Raw genomic sequence first — 15,515 nt, forward strand, 5'->3', positions numbered from 1 at the left:
GGGATCTGATTCCCTCTTTTATGTGTCATGGACACTAGGCATGCACGTATATGGTGCATACATACATACAGGCAAGACCTAAACACACACATAGAAATAAGTATATATGTTACACACACACACACACACACACGAAGGAAAATCTAAGAAATCAAAAACAATGATGTCTGATGAGAAGGGTCACTGCTGCCTGGGCAATATAAGTCAACCTTCACAACTCTATTCTGTCCTTTTATCACTAAAATGTATCTAAGCTAAGTTGTGGGGCTGAGAGGCGGAGAAAAGAATGAGACATGAGCTACAGTGCTGGAGCCCCAAGCCTCAGGATGATGACCACAGCCCCATGTTTGTAGCAAATGTTCTCCTCTGAGCAGGCAGGTCTTATCCAAGATCGCCACTGAAGATCTAAACCAAAGCAATTCCAGGCCTCTGGCAGGAACATCAAAGCCCTTCACCTGCTTTCCAAACATCACAGAGAACAAACCAACTCTAATGCCTGAGGGCAACAGTTGAGTGCCAGGCTGCGGAAGTTCCCGCATCAGGGAGGGCCAGGGCAGGTGGGCAAACGGCAGCTCCAGCACCTGCCAGTAAGTTAAACAGACACTCTCTCTCTGAAGCCCATGAGGTGTGTGGACTTGCCTGGGGAGATCCCTGAGCAGGCCTCCAGCCTTCCCTCAGCCCTTACCGATGGTGGGGATGGTGGTGACAATCTCCCCCAGCTTCAGCTTGTACAGGATGGTAGTCTTCCCGGCAGCGTCCAGGCCCACCATCAGGATGCGCATCTCCTTCTTCCCAATCAGGCTCTTCAGGAGGTTCCCAAAGATATTACCCATGGTTACAGGAGCTGCTTTCTGAGGTCAGTGAGACCCAGAGAGGGACAGTGGTGGTCTGGTTTTAGCCTGGTTCTCGGTATGGAGAGCTTGATCCTAGACGAAGGAAATAGAAACGCCTTACCATCATTTGCTTCTAAGGACTTGAGATTCACAGACATTGCCAAGTCACAGCTGGAGTTCATTCACTGCTGGTCGAGCACCAGGTAGGGACAACGAATAAATACCAAGGCAACTCACACAGACTGAACTTCTGAGAACAGAGACAAAGCAGGAGACACGCAGGGGCCTTGCTACACCAGTAACCTACAGCAGGGACTCTAAGGAGGTTGCTTACTTCATCTTTGCAGATCTGAACCTAAAAATAGAGACCGTTCTACCTGGTGACTTCTAAAGTAATTTCAGTTCTGATGTTCACCCAAAGCACCACAAACCCATCTGTGCCTCTCCCTCCACCAACCTTACCCAGACTTCTGAAGAGGGCAGAAGAGAGTGGAATGAGGAGTGGCTCTCTGTGACTCCTGCCGAGGCTCAGGCTTGCTAGGTTCCCAAGGTTTACTTACACTCTGCTCTAGTCAAGAGCAGTTCCTTCCCTGCCTGCAACTGTAATTCGATTTCCTTCCACACTAACGTAGACGAGGAAGGAAATCAGCAAGAACGACTGCAATGGAAGAACCTATCTCTTCTACTCTGAGCTGCTGCAATGTGCCCTGTCCACACAACTGCATACTGAGCTGGGCATGTGGGGAAGCTCTGCACCGCTCTGCAGCCCACCAAGGAGAGCTGTGCCACAAGGTCACCTGCAATGAGGTGATATCTCATTCCTGCATCTTCCCTAACCCCTTAGCCTGTTCTCCACAAAACAGCCAGAGTGATCTTAGAAGCCAATTAAGGTCATGTGGTTCTTTGATTGCTTCAAGCTCCCTTTTAGTAAACCCAGAAGCCCTGCAGCCTTGTGTCCTAAAACAATGCCTGGTGCAATTCAACAGTTAAGTTAACTCCTAAGGTCTCTATCAATCTCACCCCCAGCTCAGCAAACTGAACGTTCACATATAGTATACAGCAGACACCTAACACACGCCTGCTAAGGACAAGGAGAGCAGAAGAACCATAGTTAAAGATGTAAGACACCAACACGCCCATTCCAGCTACTGCTATCGACAGAACTCATGCACCTATGCATTCATCCCCTTTCCAGTCACAGGACCACCACAGAGACGTGCACCTGAGACACATGCTAGCTCACACCTATAATTTCCTCAGTCAGGAAGTGGAATCAGAAGAATCTTAAGTTCCAAGCCAGTTTAACGGCAAGACCACCTCTCAAACCAACCCTCACACAAATACTTTAAAAAAAAGTTTTATTATTTTTATATTTATTTTATTTTAGGCATGAGTATTTGCTTGCATGTATGTCTGCACCACGTGCATCCTTGTGCCCACAGAAGGCATCAGATTTCACTGGAGTCATGAACAGTTGGGATAGGAGCTAGACAGATGGTTAAGAGCACTGGCTGCTCTTCCAGAGGTCCTGAGTTCAATTCCCAAGAACCACACTATGGCTCACATCCATCTATAATGGGATCCAATGCCCATCTTCTGACCTGCAGGCATACATGCACACAGAGCACTCACAAACATAAAACATGCAAAGAATCTCTAAAAAGAAATGATCAGTTGTGAGCTGTTGTGAGTGCTGAGAACTGAACGAACCCAAAGTCTTCTGCAAGAACAAGTATCTTGGCCGGGCGGTGGTGGCGCACGCCTTTAATCCCAGCACTCGGGAGGCAGAGGCAGGAGGATCTCTGTGAGTTCGAGACCAGCCTGGTCTACAAGAGCTAGTTCCAGGACAGGCTCCAAAACCACAGAGAAACCCTGTCTCGAAAAACCAAAAAAAAAAAAAAAAAAAAAAAAAAGAACAAGTATCTTTACCACTGAATCATTTCTCCAGCCACCTTAAAATGTATGCGTTAGGGTCTTAGTTCCCTAAGATAAACTTCTGATCCTCTTGTCTCTACCTCCCAAATGCTAGGATTATAGGTGTGCCCTACCACTTAAAAACACAACTCTGAAACAATTTGAATTGGGGGTTCAGAGCCACCCATGCCAGACGGTTCTCTGTGTCTCAGAAGGCATGTATCAGTGGCAGCTTATTCAGCAATCACCATAGCCAGCTGCTGGCATTCTCTAGAGTCTGGAAACCAGGGACACATACCCCCCAAACTCGGAAGGAAAAGGAACAGGTCAAGACAGAGTGCATCTAAACCCAGTGTGAAAGGTGGAAGGCAAAGAGCCCTTCTCACAAGGTAAAGCATGCAAGCCTGAAAACTGCAGGCTTATTTTGTTGTTTTGTTTTCCCTACTCGTCTGTAGCAAATTCCAGACCAGTGCATAGAAGTCAGATTGCAATCTGGAGACTAAAGTACTAGACTGTCCAAAAATAAAAAAGAAACAATGAATGCAACAGAGGGCTTCATCTTCAGACATCCCCAGTCACCCACTAAGGAGCCAGGAGGTTCCCCAGATAAGTCCTGCCTCTGACCCAGGAAGCTCATATCCTAGAGACAAGGCTTGGCTCAACCTCAGCCATGATGACCATAGCCAGCCTTGCCACCCTTCTTGCGCCAACTCATCCAGTCAGGTCTAGAGCTTTTTGTGCATTCCTAGGTGAGAGCAGGAAGGGGCAGGCGATGACAAGGACACTGTCCAGCTGCTAAGACCAGGACATGACAACCATGGCAACAGCAGGCAGATGGACTTCTGGTACCATGACAAAGAAAACCTCCATGTCTGGGATGAAGGTGATATTTTTTGAAGGTTTGTTATTAGGCTCTGGCTGAAATCTTAAACGTATGTCATACATTTCCCACTGTCCTTCATGACCAGACTAGCACTGATTAAATGACAGTGAGAATCTTAGTTGGAAGGGAAAATCAGCAGCCAGTACCTTGCTCAGAACCTGTAATAACTCTTTGTTCTGCTTCTCTGCTCAACTGGCATGCTGGTTACCATTCAGAGCTGACCATGGAGACATGTGCCTCTAGTCTGAGCACTGTAAGGCTGACGCAGGATGGCTGGAAAAACAGCAGCTGTGACACCTGCGTCTATGCCACAGTATGCCCTTGGAAGGTCCCCGAAAGCCGTGAGCTTCTCATGCAGTGTGTACTACCGTGTGAGGCTTGCTTTCTTATAAACTGGCACATAACTGTCTCCCTAATTAAAATGCAATCTCCACTGCACGACCTATATCCTTTATTTACTTGAGGCCTGTCTTCACTCCCTTGTCTAGATCACTATGAATGCTCCGTTATACATACTGACTTGAGCCTCAACTAGAGATATCCCCATATCATTTCTTCCATCCAGAAGGATTGGTATCTATATACTGATGGTTAATCAAATGTGCTGTCAAGCTTGGAATGGTGGTATACACTTGTGATCCTAAAAGACTCGGAGGTAAGTGGTAGAAAATGACTATTCTAGAAAACTGGGGCTCAATTCCCAGCACCCACACTAAGATCTGACACTTTTCACACATACATGCATGCATGCATGCAAAACAACAACGCACATTTTTAAAAAAGGCTGAGGCAAAAAGATCAGAAGTTCAAGGTCACCCACAGCTACCTATCAGGTTTGATGCCAGTCTGAGCTACGGGAGTTCTAGCGGGTTTTGCCTGCATGCATGGATGTGCACCACGTGCATGCCTGGTAAGCCAGATCCTCTGGAACTGGAGTTACTGATGGTTAAGTCACCATGTGGGCGATGAGAACCAAACCCTGGTCCTCTGCAAGAGCAACTTGTGCTCTTAAAGACCACCTCTCCAGTCTGTACGCACATTTTTATTTCTAGTGCAGGCACACCTCTGAGTCTGAGGCTAGCCTGGTCTACAGGTGAGTTCCAGGGCTACCAATACAAACCCTATCTTAAAGAAACAAAGCAAAAGGCCGGGCCCTGGTGACGCACGCCTTTAATCCCAGCACTCAGGAGGCAGAGGGAGGTGGATCTCTTGAGTTCGAGGCCAGCCTGGTCTACAAGAGCTAGGACTGTTAAACAGGGAAACCCTGTCTCGAAATATCAAAGACTAGAGCAAAACTGGTGAAATTTCCCCTTTCCATTAATATGTAAATGAAGCTGATGAAGATCTTATTAAATATTTGACAGCTACTAAGAATGTTCCCAGAGCAATCAGGGTTTATGACTCCCTTTAGTGTAATTGGGAGCTTGGTTTAGCATTCCAAAGGAGACCTGGCTTCTGTGACTTTCTCTACCCCTCTGTTTTTGCACTAGGAAATAGTATGTGTCACCAGGACAGTGACAGCAACTTTTAGCAGTGTGCCAAGAACACAAATTCCTGGCCATACAAACAATTACTATCTCAATGGTTGTAAACCTTAGCCTTTTTAAGGGCCAAGCCATCTCTCTAATCCCATACAATTCCCTGCACCAGAATGCATTCCTAGGAAAACAGCAAGTAAGCAGGCTATGGATTTCAGCTGGAAGAGCGTTTTTCCCAGCATGCACGTTTGAAACCTTCAGTTTGATCCCTAGTACTTCATAAAACCATTCGTGGAAGAGCATGCCTGGGAGATGATCAACTCAAGGTCATCCTCAGCTAAGAGATGGGTTGGAGGCCAGCCCAGAGTATGAGACTCTGTCTCAAGAGGAGGGGGGAAAAAAGTGAAGAGGAGGAAGAGAGAAGAGATGGGAGGGATAGGCAAGGAGAGACAAAGCCTGAACTGTCCTCCTATTTACCCAAGTTACTTCCTTTCACACAGATGGTACCCTGTGTGGATAGGGCGAAATGGTCAGGGTTCCATGGACTGTTGAAAACAGAGAACAAGAGACTTAAGATAAATAATGGCTAGTAGTAATACCTCTTAACAGAGTATCTCAATATTCTCGTTTAAATTCGGAAAATTTTGTTAATTGGGGATAAAAATAACAAGAGGCTCCAAACTGTGGTCTGGCACAAAGTGGAGCCCTCCAGGAGTTCAATCAAGCACGAGGACTGACTGAAGGCTCATTTGAGCACATGCTCACCTGAGGACATCTATTCCTATTCCTCCACTCCCAGCAAAGACAGCTATTGCTAGAGCTGGCTACACGGCCACCTTGGCTTGTGTATTCTGCAGAAAACACGCCTGTCTCGACCCTTAAGGGCATTCTGATGGTCACAGAAAAGCCGGCCACATACACTCCTCCCATTTGAGTCCAATGCTGGACCAAGCATGTATCCTATCAGAGGGGACAGGCTTCAGATGGGTCCAAAGGAAAGCAGAATAACTTTTCAAACCCTCTGCTGCCAGGCAAGGTAAGACCAACTATGTTCCCAGGTAATTTTCAAAGTGAGGTATCGCTAATAGAAATGCTATCTGAAACACTGATAACCAAAAGACCAATAGTTTAGGGCACGGTAAGCCTGCATTGGTCTCCAGAATAGTTGGTCTGTGAAGCTGTAACGTATTTTTTTTAATTTATTTATTTATTATGTATACAATATTCTATCTGTGTGTATAACTGCAGGCCAGAAGAGGGCACCAGGCCTCATTACAGATGGTTGTGAGCCACCATGTGGTTGCTGGGAATTGAACTCAGGACCTTTGGAAGAGCAGGCAATGCTCTTAACCTCTGAGCCATCTCTCCAGCCCCCCTGTAACATATTTTTAAGTATATCTTTTTGATTTTGATATATAGAATTGTCTGGCCTTGAACTCGCATAAATCCTCCTGTCTCTGCCTCTCAAATGCTGGGGTTAAAGTATGTACCACCATGCCTGAAGACATCTTTAAATTTTAACTTTTGTCATAAGAACACTTAAGTTAGAACACAAGATCCGATTGATATCTTAGTAATGCGTAAGATTTTCAAAGTCAAGAATTAAAAAGTCCACAGAACAGGGATGAGGGGACTAAGGATGGTCAGTTGTGGAGAGCTTGCCTACCCTGCAGAAACAGTTCATTCAATTCCAGGACTGCAAACCAAGGATGTAATGGCACACAACTATAGTCCCGGCACTCTAAGGATGGAGGCAGAAAACTAGAAGTTTAAGTTCATCCTTGGCTATACAGCAAGTACACTGTCAGCCCATGAAAAAGACAAAGCGGTAAGGGGTAATTCCCAGACACAAATCTCAGGTTACACCTGCACAACTCTCTAAGGAAAGAGAAGCAGTAGCCACCAGGTAGTCAAGTGGGAATGGATATGAGGAAGCCTATGTGCAAAGGCATAGAGATCTGAGTCACAGATCACATACTTTACTGAACAAATGGAAGTGACAAGGGATGGTCGTGGAGAGATGAGGCGGGGACAGATCCTGAAGGACCTTAAAAGCTATAGTATAGGCAGGGTAGCATGATCAAAGGCCATTCTAATAGCAGATTCACAAATAAATTAAAAGAGCGCAAAACTGAAAGCAAAAAAAAGTGACAAGTACAACAATACAAATGAGAAGTCAAAATTCTTTTTTTAAAAATATGGTGGCGCACGCCTTTAATCCCAGCACTCGGGAGGCAGAGGCAGGTGGATCTCTGTGAGTTCGAGACCAGCCTGGTGTACAAAGCGAGTTCCAGGACAGGCTCCAAAGCCACAGAGAAACCCTGTCTCGAAAAACCAAAAAAAAAAAAAAAATATTTATTATGTATACAATATTCTGCTGCATGTATGCCTGTAGGCTAGAAGAGGGAAACAGGTCTCATTATGGATGGTTGTGAGCTACCTATCATATGGTTGCTGGGAATTGAACTCGGGACCTCTGGAATACAGCTAGTGCTCTTAACCTCTGAGCCATCTCTCCAGCCCGAGAAATCAAAATTCTTAACCAGGGTTGGAAGTAGTTAGGGTTCCCAGCACCCATGCAGTAGCTCACAACTGTCCTAGCTCAGTTCCAGGGGATCCGATGCCCTCTTCTGGCTTTCAGAGGCACGCACACACGGTACACTTACAAAGATGCAGGCAAAATATACATAAAAAATAAGTAAAACTAGGTTCTTGGTAACAAGAGGTAGCAACAGAAGATGAGATGGACTTGAAACACCATTATGACAGAATTCACTGGGCACTAATGTTACACAGCTTTAATCCCAGTACTTGGGAGGCAGAGGCAGGAGGATCTCTATGATTTTAAAGTCAGACTACTCTACATAGCAAGTTCCAAGATAGTCAAGGCCACATAGAGATCCTGTCTCAAAAAAATGTAAACTCACAGGTTCACTGACTGATTAAATGTAAGCAGGAAGAGCAGAAAAGCCAAACATGACTTGGTAACTCAGTGGCAATTCTTCAGGCAGAAAAAAAAAAGAGGAATAGGTCTAGTGAGGATAAAGATGTTTGCTTTAAAATTTAATACAGATTTCTTTAAAAATTTAATTATACATTTTTAAAATTTTTATTTATGTATTTTTTAGGTATGAGTGCTTCAGATCCCAGTACAGATGGTTGTGAGTCACCATATGGTTGCTGGAAATTGAATTCAGGACCTCTCAAAGAGCAGCCAGTGCTCTTAGCAGCTGAGCCACCTCTCCAGCCCGATTACACTTCTATGGGTGTGAGGATGTTCATGGGAGTGAGGTGTGGTGGCTATTAGGCTGGAGCTACAAGCTAAGCTACTGCAGTCATCTGACAGAAGTGCTGGGGACCTGCCTGCGTCCTCTGCAAGAGCCCTTTGTGCTCTGACCACTAAGCCACCTCTCCAGCCCTTTTGATGTACAAAATTATGAAGTTCAATAGACAGGAGTGGTCTGGGACCTTGGAAACCACCTACACAAACAGTACCTGAAGCATAAAGGAACCAAGATGGCTGCCTCTTCCAGAGCCACTCTTCCCCCTTTCTAGTCAAACCTCACTCTGTGTAAAACTGTGGAGACAAAGAATATGAAATGTATTTCAGCAAAGATGGCTCTTCCTCAGCTCTAAGGAAAGAATGACCTCGGTAAGATGCGGGGGAAGTTCCCGGGAGCATCTAAGAATGCTTTCTTCAATCTTTAAAAAGAACACAAGTGTTCTCTTGTCCAGTCTTCAGCTGATGTACAAGGATGAGATGCTAAACCGGGGTGGCAGCTCACACCTGTAATCTCAGCTCTCCAGAGGCTGGGGCAGGAGAATTGCCAAGAGTTTAAGGACAGCCTGGACTAGAGACTGTCTCCAAGAGAAAACTAAGAAATTCCATGCTAAGGAATGGCTCAGTCACTGAAGCACTTGCTTTGAATGCACAGGACCCGAGTTGGAGCCCCAGAATCCACGTGAAATGGCCAGCTATGGTGGTACACACTTGCAACCCCAAGGCTAGGAAGGCAGAGACAAGGAAGACTCTTGATTCACCTGCTCAGCCAGCCAAGCCTAACTGGTGAACTCCAGGCCAAGAGACTCTGTTTCAAAAAAGATGCAAGTCATTCTTAAGGGTACCCACAGTTGTCCTTCAGCCTACACACACACACACGTCACACTCCCATGCAGAAAGGAATGGGAGTGGGGAGAGAAAGATGTCCCAGCAGGTCAACACACTTGCCACTAAATATGACAACCTGGGCTTAGCCCCCAGGTTCCTTGTGACTGTCCTCTGACCTTGACATCTACCACACACACAGATAAACACAATTTGGTGGGGGGGAGGACTCAAGACAGGGTTTTTCTGTGTAGCTCTAGCTGTCCTGAAACTTGCACTGAACTCAAGAGATCTACCTGCCTCAGCCTCCTGAGTGCACTACCACCACCTGAAAAATAAATGTAATTTTTAAAATTTAAAAGGTTAACTGGGAGGCTAGAACACAACTGAAAGGTTATGAGCCAGGCTATATAGTGAGTGAGACCCTGTTTCACATAAAACACAACTCCAAACTCTTAATGGTCAGACTCAACTATTAAAGAAAACTTGTGGCTTTTGCAGAGGACCAGAGTTCAGCTCCCAGAACTCACATAGTGGCTTGGCTCACATCTGTCTGTAGTTCCAAGGGATGAGATACCTCATTCTGACCTTCATGGGTACATACAACATGCAGTCCCAACACTTATACACATAAAAATAATCTTAAAGGACACACATTAAGAGCTCTAGTTGTTGAGAGGCTAAGATACATAAGGATCACAGTGTACAGGCCGGCGTAGGCTACAGGCAGACATTATCTCAACAATGAACAGGCCGGGCAGTGGTGGCACACGCCTTTAATCTCAGCACTTTAATCTCAGGAGGCAGAGGCAGGCGGATCTCTGTGAGTTCGAGGCCAGCCTGGTCTACAAGAGCTAGTTCCAGGACAGGCTCCAAAGCCAGAGAGAAACCCTGTTTCGAAAAAACAAAAACCAAACCAAACCAAACCAAAACAAAAAAACAATGAACAGGGCCGCAACACCGGGCCGGGCGGCGGAAGGCGGCCGGAGGACGCCCAGCACAGCCGGCGGGGACCAGCTGGGACAGGCTGGAACCGGCGGGGACCAGAGCGGCAGCAGAGGACACAGGCTGCTGGTGGCGGGAACCATCCCAGCAGCAGAAGCAGGCTGCAGGGACCGCGCGAAACACCGAGAACAGATCGCCCCACTACAATTAAACCAAAGAGGTAGGCATTCGGTTGGGGAGGTCCCTGGCAGAGGAGGAGCCCGGTCCTATTCTTGAAGACCCTTCTGAGGGGTGAGAGGGATCTTGGCCCCCCCCCCTCCCCGGCAGGAACCAGGAAACAGAGCAAGGGCATTTTGTAAGAGGAGCCCCTGGCCAGCAGGGAAACCTGAACCAGTTTTAACAGACCCCTTAGATAGCATCTATAGGAGGAGATGGGCAGGCGTCAAGGAAAGAATTCACCCAATAATCTGAAAATCAGCATGAAAACACCAGAACCCAATGATCTTACAACAGAAGGTCTCCAACACCCTAACACAGAAGAAGTGGAAAAAATTGACTTTTTGAAAGCAGTAGAGTCCCTTAAACAACATGTGAAAAATGCCCTTATAGAAATGGATGAGAAGTATAACCAAAAATTTGAAGAAATGAGTAAATATGTACATAATACCCTGGGAAACCAAGAAAGAACGATCAAACAGGTAATGGAAACAGTTCAAGAATTGAAAACTGAAATGGAAGCAAGGAAGAAAACACAAACTGAGGACCAGCTAGATATGGAAAATCTAGGTCAACGAGCACAGCCTACAGAAACAAGCATAATCAATAGAATACAAGAAATAGAAGAAAGAATCTCAGATTCTGAGGACACCATAGAGAAAATAAACACTCTGATCAAAGAAAACTGCAAAGCCAACAAATTCTCATCACAAAACATTCAGGAATTATGGGACACAATAAAAAGACCAAATATAAGAATAATAGGAATAGAAGAAGGAGAAGAGTCACAGCTCAAAGGCCCAGAAAATATTTTGAACAAAATTATGGAAGAAAACTTTCCCAACTTAAAGAAAAATATTCCTTTGAATATTCAAGAAGCATACAGAACACCAAACAGACTGGATCAAAGGAAAACATCCCCTCGCCATATAATAATCAAAACACAAAATATACAGGTTAAAGAAAGAATACTAAGAGCTGCAAAGGAAAAAGGCCAAGTAACTTATAAAGGTAAACCGATCAGACTTACACCTGATTTCTCTATGGAAACAATGAAAGCCAGAAGGTCCTGGATAGAAGTACTGCAGAAGCTAAGAGACCATGGATGCAAGCCCAGACTACTATACCCAGCCAAGCTTTCGTTCACTATAAATGGAGAAACCAAGACATTCCAGGATAAGAACAAATTTAAGCAATACGTAGCCACGAATCCAGCCCTACAGAAAGTAATAGAAGGAAAACCGCAACCCAAGGAATCCAACATTGCCAACACTGCCTACAATAACTCAGGCATCTAGCGATCCTTCACTAGCACAACTCAAAGAAGGGAGACACACAAATTCTACTTCCAAAAACAACAAGAATATCCGGCATGAACAACCACTGGTCATTAATATCACTTAATATTAATGGTCTCAACTCACCTATAAAAAGGCACAGGCTAAGAGATTGGATACTAAAACAGGATCCAACATTCTGCTGTTTGCAAGAAACACATCTCAACCACAAAGACAGGCATCTACTCAGAGTAAAGGGTTGGGAAAAGGTCTTTCAAGCAAATGGTCCTAAGAAAAAAGCAGGTGTGGCCATATTAATTTCTAACAAAGTTGACTTCAAACTAAAATCAATCAGAAGAGATCGAGATGGACACTTTATACTCATAACAGGAACAATTTGTCAGGATGATGTCTCAATCCTGAATATTTATGCCCCTAATATAAAAGCACCCACTTATGTAAAAGAAATATTACTAAAACTCAAGGCAGATATCAAACCACACACACTAGTAGTAGGAGACTTCAATACACCTCTCTCAGCAATGGACAGGTCAATCAGACAGAAACCTAATAGAGAAGTAAGAGAACTACTGGAGGTAATGAAGCAAATGGACTTAACAGACATCTATAGAACATTCCACCCAAATAGGAAAGAATATACCTTCTTCTCTGCAGCCCATGGAACCTTCTCGAAAATTGACCACATACTCGGAAACAAAGGAAACCTCCACAGATACAAAAAAATATCAGTGTCCACCTGCGTCTTATCAGATCACCACGGATTAAAGTTAGAATTCAACAACAATCCTACCTCCAGAAAGCCGACAAACTCATGGAAACTGAACAGTCAACTACTGAACCACACCTGGGTTAAGGAAGAAATCAAGAAGGAAATTAAAGTCTTCCTGGAATTCAATGAAAATAGAGAAACAACATACTCAAACCTATGGGACACTATGAAAGCAGTGCTAAGAGGAAAGTTCATAGCACTAAGTGCCCACTTAAAGAAAACAGAGAAAGCATACATCGGAGACTTAACAGCACACCTGAAAGCTTTAGAAAAAAAAGAAGCAGACACGCCCAGGAGGAGCAGAAGACTGGAAATAATCAAACTGAGGGCGGAAATCAACAAAATAGAAACGCAGAAAACAGTCCAAAGAATCAATGAAACAAAAAGTTGGTTCTTGGAGAAAATCAACAAGATCGACAAACCCCTATCCAAACTAATTAAACGACAGAGAGAGAACACGCAAATAAATAAGATCAGAAATGAAAAGGGGGACATAACCACAGACACAGAGGAAATTCAGAGACTCATTAGATCTTACTACAAAAGCCTGTATGCCACAAAACTAGAAAGTGCAAAAGAAATGGACATGTTTTTAGATAAGTGCCACATACCAAAGCTAAACCAAAACCAGGTGAACGATCTAAATAGACCTGTTAGTCGCGAAGAACTAGAAACCGTTATCAAAAATCTACCTTCCAAAAAAAGCCCAGGACCAGATGGTTTCAATGCAGAATTCTACCAGAACTTCCAAGAAGACCTAATACCTATACTCCTTAATGTATTTCACAATATAGAAACAGAAGAGTCATTGCCAAATTCCTTTTATGAAGCTACAGTTACCCTGATACCAAAACCACACAAAGACCCAACCAAGAAAGAAAATTACAGGCCTATCTCACTCATGAATATCGACGCAAAAATTCTCAATAAAATACTGGCAAACCGAATCCAAGAACACATTAGAAAAATTATCCATTATGATCAAGTAGGCTTCATCCCAGAGATGCAGGGCTAGTTCAACATACGCAAATCTATCAATGTAATCCAGCATATAAATCAACTGAAAGAAAAAAACCATATGATCATTTCATTAGATGCTGAAAAAGCATTTGACAAAATTCAACACCCCTTTATGATAAAAGTCTTGGAGAGATTAGGGATACAAGGGTCATACCTAAATATAATAAAAGCTATTTACAGCAAGCCATCAGCTAATATTAAATTAAATGGAGAAAAACTCAAAGCCATCCCACTAAAATCAGGAACACGACAAGGATGTCCACTCTCTCCATACCTCTTCAATATAGTGCTTGAAGTTCTAGCAATAGCAATAAGACAACATAAAGGGATCAAGGGGATTCGTATCGGAAAAGAAGAAGTTAAGCTCTCGTTATTTGCAGATGATATGATAGTATACATAAGCGACCCCAAAAACTCTACCAAAGAACTCCTACAGCTGATAAACACCTTTAGTAATGTGGCAGGATACAAGATCAACTCCAAAAAATCAGTGGCCTTCCTATACACTAAGGATAAGGAAACAGAGAGGGAAATTAGAGAAGCATCACCTTTCACGATAGCCACAAATAGCATAAAATATCTTGGGGTAACTCTGACCAAGGATGTGAAGGATCTATTTGACAAGAACTTTAAGTCTTTGAAGAAAGAAATTGAAGAGGACACCAGAAAATGGAAAGATCTTCCTTGCTCCTGGATTGGGAGGATCAACATAGTAAAAATGGCAATTCTACCAAAAGCAATCTATAGATTCAATGCAATCCCCATCAAGATCCCATCAAAATTCTTCACAGATCTGGAGAAGACAATAATCAACTTTATATGGAAAAACAAAAAACCCAGGATAGCCAAAACAATCTTATACAACAAAGGAGCGTCTGGAGGCATTACCATCCCTGACTTCAAACTCTACTACAGAGCTACAGTATTGAAAACAGCTTGGTATTGGCATAAAAACAGAGAAGTCGACCAATGGAATCGAATAGAAGACCCTGACATTAACCCACAAACCTATGAACACCTGATTTTTGATAAAGGAGCTAAAAGTATACAATGGAAAAAAGAGAGCATCTTCAACAAATTGTGCTGGCAAAACTGGATGTCAACCTGTAGAAGAATGAAAATAGATCCATATCTATCACCATGCACAAAACTCAAGTCCAAATGGATTAAAGACCTCAATATCAGTCTGAACACACTAAACCTGATAGAAGAGAAAGTGGGAAGTACTCTACAACACATGGGCACAGGAGACCACTTCTTACATACAACCCCAGCAGCACAGACATTAAGGACCTCATTGAATAAATGGGACCTCCTGAGACTGAGAAGCTTCTGTAAAGCAAAGGACACTGTCGCTAAGACACAAAGGCAACCCACTAACTGGGAGAAGATCTTCACCAACCCCGCAACTGACAAAGGTCTGATCTCCAAAATATATAAAGAACTCAAGAAACTAGACTGTAAAAGGCTAACTAACCCAATTATAAAATGGGGCATTGAGCTGAACAGAGAATTCTCAACAGAAGAACTTCAAATGGCCAAAAGACACTTAAGGTCATGCTCAACTTCCTTAGCGATCAGGGAAATGCAAATCAAGACAACTTTAAGATACCATCTTACACCTGTCAGAATGGCGAAAATCAAAAACACCAATGATAGCCTTTGTTGGAGAGGTTGTGGAGAAAGGGGTACACTCATCCATTGCTGGTGGGAATGCAAACTTGTGCAACCACTTTGGAAAGCAGTGTGGCGGTTTCTCAGGAAATTTGGGATCAACTTACCCCTGGACCCAGCAATACCACTCTTGGGAATATACCCAAGAGAGGCCTTATCATACAACAAAAGTATATGCTCTACTATGTTCATAGCAGCATTGTTTGTCATAGCCAGAACCTGGAAACAACCTAGATGCCCTTCAATGGAAGAATGGATGAAGAAAGTATGGAATATATACATATTAGAGTATTATTCAGCAGTAAGAAACAAGGACTTCTTGAATTTTGCATACAAATGGATGGAAATAGAAAACACTATCCTGAGTGAGGTAAGCCAGA

General features: G+C 43.7%; 1 protein-coding gene across 2 annotated transcripts in view; it reads right to left on the bottom strand.

Moving 5' to 3' along the window:
- Nucleotides 1–15,515, bottom strand: part of Arf3 (ADP ribosylation factor 3) — a 32,129-nt gene that overhangs the window by 3,948 nt on the left and 12,666 nt on the right. For both annotated transcript variants that reach the window (XM_041642673.1, XM_041642674.1), the window contains one exon: nucleotides 686–926. In XM_041642673.1, the coding sequence (XP_041498607.1) occupies nucleotides 686–833 (148 nt within the window). In that variant the 5' untranslated portion in view covers nucleotides 834–926. The remainder of the gene's footprint in view (nucleotides 1–685; nucleotides 927–15,515) is intronic.

This window comes from Microtus oregoni, unplaced genomic scaffold, assembly GCF_018167655.1.
Source record: "Microtus oregoni isolate MIOR12 unplaced genomic scaffold, Mior012 000077F_ref0000221, whole genome shotgun sequence".
Lineage (NCBI taxonomy): Eukaryota > Metazoa > Chordata > Mammalia > Rodentia > Cricetidae > Microtus > Microtus oregoni.